This window comes from Tarenaya hassleriana, unplaced genomic scaffold (genome assembly GCF_000463585.1).
Source record: "Tarenaya hassleriana unplaced genomic scaffold, ASM46358v1 Cleome22, whole genome shotgun sequence".
Taxonomy (NCBI): domain Eukaryota; kingdom Viridiplantae; phylum Streptophyta; class Magnoliopsida; order Brassicales; family Cleomaceae; genus Tarenaya; species Tarenaya hassleriana.
Window position 1 is genome coordinate 876,351 of NW_010965541.1, and position 8,436 is coordinate 884,786.

General features: G+C 40.0%; 2 protein-coding genes across 6 annotated transcripts in view; one reads left to right on the plus strand and one right to left on the minus strand.

Annotated features, from left to right (window-relative positions):
- The first annotated feature begins 164 nt into the window (after positions 1–164).
- Positions 165–2,940, plus strand: LOC104814900 (mitochondrial uncoupling protein 2-like). Of its 4 annotated transcripts, none has more exons than XM_010543132.2 (9): positions 167–504; positions 977–1,195; positions 1,279–1,357; positions 1,450–1,583; positions 1,666–1,764; positions 1,845–1,949; positions 2,373–2,447; positions 2,522–2,608; positions 2,719–2,940. In XM_010543132.2, the coding sequence occupies exons 1-9, from the start codon at positions 424–426 to the stop codon at positions 2,755–2,757; spliced, it is 918 nt and encodes a 305-aa protein (XP_010541434.1). In that variant the 5' UTR covers positions 167–423; the 3' UTR covers positions 2,758–2,940. The 4 variants fall into 4 exon arrangements, with proteins under 4 accessions (XP_010541435.1, XP_010541434.1, XP_010541436.1 ...); XM_019202692.1 differs by having other exon boundaries at positions 431–504; positions 969–1,195; XM_010543134.2 differs by lacking the exon at positions 2,719–2,940 and having other exon boundaries at positions 2,384–2,447.
- Positions 2,941–3,068: 128 nt separating this feature from the next.
- LOC104814901 (DExH-box ATP-dependent RNA helicase DExH11) overlaps positions 3,069–8,436 on the minus strand; it is a 7,838-nt gene continuing 2,470 nt past the window's right edge. The window contains exons 6-23 of one of the 2 annotated variants that reach the window (XM_010543136.2): positions 8,244–8,428; positions 8,059–8,166; positions 7,854–7,955; positions 7,570–7,770; positions 7,352–7,462; positions 7,014–7,081; positions 6,542–6,920; positions 6,277–6,432; positions 6,068–6,178; positions 5,855–5,908; positions 5,449–5,706; positions 5,187–5,296; positions 4,897–5,050; positions 4,368–4,821; positions 4,067–4,281; positions 3,753–3,991; positions 3,540–3,666; positions 3,069–3,438 (exon numbers count right to left, since the gene is read on the minus strand). In XM_010543136.2, the coding sequence (XP_010541438.1) occupies positions 3,226–3,438; positions 3,540–3,666; positions 3,753–3,991; positions 4,067–4,281; positions 4,368–4,821; positions 4,897–5,050; positions 5,187–5,296; positions 5,449–5,706; positions 5,855–5,908; positions 6,068–6,178; positions 6,277–6,432; positions 6,542–6,920; positions 7,014–7,081; positions 7,352–7,462; positions 7,570–7,770; positions 7,854–7,955; positions 8,059–8,166; positions 8,244–8,428 (3,245 nt within the window). In that variant the 3' untranslated portion in view covers positions 3,069–3,225. Of the gene's footprint in view, positions 3,439–3,539; positions 3,667–3,752; positions 3,992–4,066; positions 4,282–4,367; positions 4,822–4,896; positions 5,051–5,186; positions 5,297–5,448; positions 5,707–5,854; positions 5,909–6,067; positions 6,179–6,276; positions 6,433–6,541; positions 6,921–7,013; positions 7,082–7,351; positions 7,463–7,569; positions 7,771–7,853; positions 7,956–8,058; positions 8,167–8,243; positions 8,432–8,436 lie in introns of both variants that reach the window. The other variant, XM_010543135.2, reaches the window with a different exon arrangement.

Sequence of the window (8,436 nt, forward strand, 5' to 3'; positions counted from 1 at the left end):
AACACCTCTCTACGAAATGGAAGGTTTACACTGTAGAAACAGCCCTTTGGAACAGGAAGAGATTATTTAGTTTAGGATCTTTTCGACTAATTCACAGTTAATGACGTTCTCAGTATAATTTTCTTTGTTAATTAATCGTTACTCCCAAAAAATGGAACTTTTTATTGTACTTGCGGGAATGGCGACGATGAATCGCCGCAGCTCAGTACCTCACTACCTCGTCCTCCTGAAGTGGTTACGCCATTGGCGTCGCTTTCCTTCATAACTACTCTATTTTCCGAGGACCCATTTGATTTAATCGTGTTAATCACACGTTTAAATCGGTGTGTGTGTGTGTGTTTTATACTGTTCATTGCCCAATTGCTGCTTTCCAGATTTCGATTAGCTTTTCGATCGTCACAGCTGTCGCCATCTGGAGCAACAATGGCGGATCTTAAACCCAGGACCGAGATTTCTTTCCTGGAGACATTCATCTGCAGCGCTTTCGCCGCTTGTTTTGCAGAGGTACCGAGTGTACGACGATGATGTCTGCTGCGGTTGATTACCCTTTGCATTTTTATGGATTGCAGGTTGAGAAGTATTGAGTTTTGAAGTTCCCGGATTTCACTGATCTGGGTTCATTGTGTAGTAATAATCTCTTCGGTTTAGGGTTTATCAGTAACCTCTTCGGTTTTCTCGCTGGCATTCGGTGAATTAGGTTCTTGGTTTGATGCTGCAAAGCTTAGCTTGAATCTGTTGCTTATTTACTTTCTCTCTTTCGTTGGCAAGTTCCCATCTTGTTCCAATATAAGAAAATCCTTGTGGTGATTGGAATTTCGATTTTTTGTTCCTTCTAAATTTGACTTCATTTCTCTGTCTGAATCTTGAATCTTCACGAGTTGTTGTTACTATTGCCCTTTCAGGGTTGTTCTGTCTTTGCTCCTTTTGCATGTTTCAGTTTCTAAGTCAGTTGTTATATTGGCTATGAGTTTGGCAGCTATGTACCGTGCCTTTGGACACTGTCAAGGTAAGACTTCAGCTGCAAAGAAAAATCTCCACAGGAGATGGCACCATTTTGGCAAAGTACAGGGGTTCATATGGAACTCTGACCACCATAGTGAGGGAAGAGGGTTTTCCTGCACTCTGGAGAGGTATGATCGCAGGATTGCATCGCCAATGTATTTACGGTGGCTTAAGGATCGGATTATATGAGCCCGTGAGTCTCATCTAGTTTCCTTCTTCCGAGCTCTTTTCACTTCTTTTTTTTCAAGAACTACTTAACTGATGAATCATGGGCAGGTCAAGATGTTTCTGGTTGGAAGTGATTTTGTCGGGGACATTCCATTGTATCAAAAGATTCTAGCAGCTTTGTTTACGGGTGAGTAGTGCATTGATCTCTGTTTATGATCATCCCTCGGAACGTTCTTGTCAAATTTAATGGTTCAATGGAGGATCTTTACAATACAACAGGGGCTGTTGCAATCATAGTAGCTAACCCAACTGATCTTGTCAAAGTTCGCCTTCAAGCTGAGGGGAAACTGACGGCTGGGATGCCTAGGCGTTATGCTGGGGCTGTGGATGCTTATCTCACTATAGTGAGGCAGGTTAGTTTTCTTTATATAGCAATGTCATAGACATAATAGTTACAAAGAGTAGCACTTTTTTATTTGTTTTGAGATAAAACAGGAAGGAATCCGTGCATTATGGACCGGGCTTGGCCCCAATATAGCTCGCAACGCTATTATAAATGCTGCCGAGCTAGCGAGTTATGACCAAATAAAACAGGTGATATTCTTTTTCAAGAGATGTTGCATTATTTGTTTTGAGTGGTTCACATTGTCCTGATACATCCATTGCACATGCAGACAATTTTGAAAATCCCGGGCTTTACCGACAGCATTCAAACTCATTTACTAGCTGGTGTGGCTGCAGGCTTTTTTGCTGTCTGTATCGGTTCTCCCATTGATGTTGTAAGCATTCATTCTTTTCTTTTACATAAAACAAGAACAGATTGGATCTACTATGAGATGGGTTCATTTAAAACCATAAATTTGTTGGAATATGTTGAATTAGTTAAGGGAGAAAGCAATGTCCCATGAAACATAATGCACATAGCCCTGGACTAGAGTTGAAAGAAAAGGATGACCCTTGTAGTCATAAGTGGCACTGGTTAATATGGCATCTTATGTGTTTGTAGTCTACACTCTTTTTCTGACTCTGCTTTGCGACTTGACTTTGGTAAATGCAGCATTATTTGATAATAATGCTACCGAAACCGAAGGAGAGATAGATTCTAGAAAGATAAAAAAAAATTACTTTGTTACAGAGGAAGAGAGAAGTTAAATGTCGGGTATTTGCCCTGGACGCCCCCAATGGTTCTTATGTTTCGACAGGTGAAATCTAGAATGATGGGGGATCCTACCTACAGAAACACCGGTGATTGTTTCGTCAAGACTTTGAAGAACGAGGTACCCTTTTCGCCATTCTTTGTGTCAGTGTGGGTAAAAGTTTGAGCTTCTAAAATTTGAACATTCCATGACAGGGATTTTCGGCATTCTACAAAGGGTTTCTACCGAATTTCACGAGACTTGGGACGTGGATAGTTGTCATGTTCCTCACTCTGGAACAGGTAAAGATTCTTCTCTTTATATAGTCAATTAGTAGAGTAATAATCTGTGATCATATCTAAGAACAAACTCTGAAAGCCGTTTCTACTTCTTTGGCCTTCAACGTTGACAGGTGAAAAGGGTGTTTACAAGCAATGTATTCTACGACTGATTGATTACTGCTCTCATGTATTTGTTTGATGCTACCTCATAACCTTACTTTTTTTTTTTGGCGCTAATTATGAAAACGAAGAATTCATTCGGGCGATCCTAAATAAACTTGGGATTAAACAATGTTGATTTTGTATGAAAAAGCATATACGTCATACCCCTATGAGTTAGGATTCTTGAGTTAGATGTAAAAGTCTATTTTAGCTGCTAAAGTAGATCTCTGTTCCACATCTACCAATTTGGGGATCATATTTTCCTAAATGATCCTCCGTTTCCTTTTGTTTTTGTTTTTTTCAATCTCGGTTATATTGATAATAAAGAAGGCGAAATCGAATTCATTAGCGGATAAATAACACTATGATTCGGGCAGAGTTTACAAGGGTTACAACAGAAACCTTTGTAGAGAAAGGTGGTGAAAATGATAATGAAATGGTGAGATTTAAAACTTTACATTAAGAGGAGGGAAGAACTAGAGACCGGTGATGTAGAGGCTGGCAGCGAAGACGATGTCGCGTTTGATGGAGTTAGAGGCTGTTTCCATTTTCTTGTAGAGAGCGGAGTTCCCCATTATCACAGCCGCGTTCTTGAACTCTCTACATGTCTCATCCAACCTCACTATTGTCCGTACTATCAGTCCTTCTGGCACATCACTCAGCTCGCATATCTCTGCAAACGCAGTCCCCTACAGACAAAAAAAAAACAATACATATATATATATATATTTCTTCCATCCAAACAAAAAAAAAAACAAAAACAAAACAAGCCGAGGAAGTTATGACCAACCTTTGCCCACTCATAGACAACTTCCACCAGACCGAATTTGAGATTCTCCCGTGCATATTCTTCTGGATCTATTTGTAAGTTGTAATGGTTCTGAAGTTCACCCAGTCTTATTGCCGTCTCGTATAATCTGTGTTAACACAACCAAGTTACTTTCCTTACACGTCTCGATATTACTGAGAAACAACGGATTTGAAAGTGTTATCGATTACCAACCTCTGCTTTGCCATGGCCAGCTTCGGTGTAAGGGAAGGTGCGGATGTGTTCTTCTGCTGAAATACAAAGGCAGACATTATAGCCACTGCTTCTTCCGGCTCCAAGTCATCGAGTTGATTCTCGAACAAAAACTCGGTGCAAATCAGTTCTTCCCCAGAATTCATCTCGCATGCTACACGTCCTTTGATTTGGACAACAAGTTCATCATCTATACACCCAATTGTCTTCAGAACATCAATCTGCAGGAAAATTTTGTAAGTTTCACACCGAATTGTACATCAGACGAAACCCAAACATGTTCTCATTTAGCTTACCCGGCCCTGAAAATCAGGCATCTGTTTAAGGGCTTCATCGGACATTTCAAATTCAAGCACTTTAAGATCCTCCTTGTGCTTCTTAATCTCCCTGGCCAACTTCATGTGCTCTTCCAGTTTGACACAACCATGACACTTATTCATTGACATCTTTTGCAACAGGCTGGCCCATTTGTAGTACATCTCAACAACCTCAGCATCTTTCAGCTTCAAATCTGAAATATAACCTCACCAAACATATAACGGAAACCCAATTTTCACAAAAGAAAAAAACAATACTTAATCTGTCTCTTTAACATGCCTTTAATTGGGTCCAAGGCAGGAGGATACTTGTTTCCATCTGATTTCAGATCAAGAAGCTGTTGGACCGTCTGAGAAAAAGCTGTCTTGCTTCCATCCTCAAGTAGACGGACCTGATCAATCTTTATCTTGCTATGGCATATGCATAAGAACTCTTTATTATCAAATCCTCTAACCTCGTACCCTACCCCAACAGCGTTTCCATGGTATGGGAGATCAATCTTGATTGCACCTGAACCTTTCCGAGACGTCACCATAGAGTAGTACTCATCTTCAAGACCACGTTTCGATTTAGGTGCCATAAAGTAACCTTGAGAGAGTTCGGAACTTTTCTTGTCACCGCTGACCAAGGATTGCTCTCGTGACAGTATTTCAGGTTTGATCACTAAAACAATGTATTGCCTGTTAGTGCTTGAAGGTCCTTTCAAAACGACTCCCAGTAAATTGTCTATGCCCTGTCAGTTGTAAGCATAGAAAATCAGCAATCAATATGTGACACGGCGAAGAAAAAGGAGAGTGTCCGGGCTCACCTTTTCTGATTTCACGACTACGACACGTCCAGGATTAAGAAACTGTTGAGCATGAGGCGACTGCATTACTGCTTCCGATATTTTGCTGTTATATTCTTCTGCTTCAGAATACATCTCATAGTACTCTTCAATTGCTGGTTCACCTTTGATGCATCTGGATGTACAGGAACAAAAAAAAAGTTCATCTCTAAAATCATCTGGAGAAGTTGACAAAAGAGATATTGCCAAGAGAACGCAGAACAAATGGCAGTCTTCAAATGAGAACTTGTGAGTTCGGGATTAGGCCTTACTCGACCGTTTTGATTGGCTGGGCACGTTTTAGCATGAGAAGCTGTTGCTTTTCGGGAAGTTTCTTCTGAGAGTGGAATTCAGCAAAGCTTCTTTTCAACATGTCCTCCACCTAATTGTAACAACCATTTGTTAACATGCGAGTCAAAAGGGGGAAGCATGAAAAAAGCTTCTAGACAAACTTAATGCATTGCCGAAGTCAATGCAATTGTAGGTTTCTAACTATTAGATCATCACGACTTAAAAGTTCAGACACCAAGATACCTTCAACTCTTCAACGCGCAGGAGATGGAGGATCATTATGTAGGTTAGTCGGAATTGAGATTCAAGTCTTGTTGCGCTTCCTACAATTGTACGCCTCAGATCACTCTCATCAGGAATCTCATCGCGGCACATGATGATCACTGTCCCAATTTTATCAAGTCCTCTTCTGCCAGCGCGCCCTGCCATCTGAGTGTACTCTCCAGGAAGCAACTGTCTGAATTCCTTGCCGTCAAACTTCCTCAGAGCATCAAAAACGACCTGTAGTGTAGAGAATATCATAGGATGTAAAACCTATAGACAAATTTTGTAGAGAGAAATGAGATACAAAGTATGTTCATCCGCACCTATGGTGTAAATAATACCGTAACACTGGGTTCATTTGAACAAAAAGTGAAAATAGGATTACCGTTCTAGCCGGAGCATTAACTCCCATTGCAAATGTCTCTGTTGAAAATAGCACCTGAAACAAGATTATAAACAAGAATGACTAAATAGCATTCTTGAGAGATTCGCAAAATAGCAGGCAGAGCTACGGGAAGCATAACTGAAAAATCAACTCTAGCACCACTTTACTGATGTTAGGGGTCGCATTGCATGCCTCTGATATTAAGAAACCTACCTTAATCACACCACGGCAGAAAAGCATTTCAACAACTTCCTTTACTATTGGAAGTAGCCCAGCATGATGAACACCGATTCCTCTACGGAGAAGACTCTGGACTCTGAGAACCTTTATCGTGTGTCATCCACGGTTGATGAGTGTGAAATTCAAGGAAGCTTTAAGAATTAATATATAATAATACTCAGCAAAATGTTAGGACAACCAACCTGAGGTAAATTCCGATCAGATCCCTTCAATCTTGAAAAAGCTTTATCACAAAAGACCCGGATTTCACTTTTCTCAGAACTACTAGTGAGATCAGTACCAATCAAAGTGTCAGCACATTTGTCGCAATAATTCTTTGAGAAGCAGAAGACAACCACCTAGCAAAAGGAGAAGTAAACATGTTAGACATAAGCACAGACTACAAGAGACTGATGTGGAAAAAAATTGGCAAAAAGAAGGAACAATTGTAGGTGATATAAAACATACAGGTAATAGTGACTTTTTTGAGAGCTTGTTGATAAGCAACAACCAATTTGAAGTTGCTGATCTTCTAAGATTCCCATTCTTCTGACTGCCATCATATTGCCATGTCCCGGAACTGTTTCCCAAATGTTTTGAACTTGAATGTTTATTCTGCTTGCCACGAGAATGATTTTCATGTTTCTGAGACCGGTTTCCATCTTGATGTCCTGATGAGCCTGTTAGTGGTTTTGGACCCGCAGTAACTGAACTTGAATTCTTTTTCTTGTGTGTGTCTTTAGCATCTTTTACTCCTCTAGGAATAAACATTTCGTTTTCGCACACTTTGTACAGTTCTCCGGAATAAAATAGGCAATGCTCAAGTGGAACTGGTCTTTTTGTCGTTCTGACAAAGAAACATACCCATTAAAGAAAATGTCAATCTCGGCTACATGAACTTTCCCTGCAATTATTTTACCAGGATACATTTAACACTCACCCAGTAACACGTATCTCTTTCTGTTTTGTTCGCCCGATCCAATCAGCAAATTCAACTGTGTTGGGCACCTATATTTAGTGACATATGTTACAATTATACAACAAACAGACATGAGAACATAAAGTTGGAACACACATGAAGAAAAAAAAATAATGATTGAGTTCATGAAACGATAGATCTCCATGAATGTTAAAAACTTAAATTCTGAAGAGGTTAGGTTCATTAGGAGCCCGATCACGTAAATGGAAATCATTTAAAAACATAAATCAAGAATTTCTTTCAAATTATGCTCTTATAAGAGAATCCACTAGAAAATATCAAAATAGCATATAAAGTACCGTTGCAGAAAGGAGGACAAAATTTATGTGCCTTGGAAGCATGATGATGACTTCTTCCCAGACAACCCCTCTCTCTACGTCGTTGACATAGTGTACTTCATCAAATATAACCTGCCGGTCAAAGGAACAGCAACAAAGAAACATGACTAACAATTCACATGATAAGCAATTCAAGCACAAACCAAACCAGAAGTAAATCATCAGAAAAGATATTTTACCCATTCTATATCACGTATAATATCAGCACCACGATAAAGCATTGACCTTAATATTTCAGTCGTCATGATGAGACAGGATGCCTCTGGCCTTATGCTGACATCACCTGTGAGAAGCCCTACATCAAACTTCCCACAAAAATCCCTATATTTTTGGTTGCTGATGGTTTTAATGGGAGCAGTATAAACAGCTCTGGTACAGTGCTGGACAGAATGGGAAAAAAAGTAAGCCAAAAGATCAAAGAAGCTAAAAATATAACAAATGAAATGGAAGTCTGTGTCTCTACCTTGGTTGCCAAAGCAAATGCATATTCTGCAACAACTGTCTTTCCAGCCGATGTATGAGCTGCTACGAAAACAGACTCCCCCTTTTCTAGATAGTATATAGCCTGTAAGCATAACACACTGAATTATCTAATAAAGAGTAACATATGAAGACATCCATCCATCAGATTCAAACATCAGCAAATTTTCAACAATCAATGAAAGTACCTCCTTCTGAAACCTGTCCAATTCAAAAGGAAATTCCATTGCCATGTCAGGAACAAGCTCATAGAACCGGTCTGCAATGCCTTCATTGTCTCCAGTAATGGCCCAGCCCTACCAGGAGAACACACGTTAAATCATGCTGGAGAGAACAGAGAGAAAACCTCAGAATGCCAATGCCAAAATCTTACTTCTTTCTGTTTCTGCTTGTCACGGCTGTGGGTGACTTCCTCTTGTGACAACATTCCTGTTTTGGCAGATGATAAAATCTCATCCAGCACAGATAATTCAGTCTCAGTCTCCTTACTGGCCACATTGATTTTGTTTGTTTCGGTTTGAGCATCAGCCTCAGATGCTGCCTTTGGAGACTCAGACCCTGCTGAA

Bases quoted from the DNA above. Each gene is read 5' to 3' on its own strand.
- LOC104814900 (XM_010543132.2), top strand. From the start codon at position 424: ATGGCGGATCTTAAACCCAGGACCGAGATTTCTTTCCTGGAGACATTC. The intron at 1,358-1,449 runs GTGAGTAGTGCA...ACAATACAACAG, and splicing joins TCTAGCAGCTTTGTTTACGG to GGGCTGTTGCAATCATAGTA. The intron at 1,584-1,665 runs GTTAGTTTTCTT...GAGATAAAACAG, and splicing joins ATCTCACTATAGTGAGGCAG to GAAGGAATCCGTGCATTATG.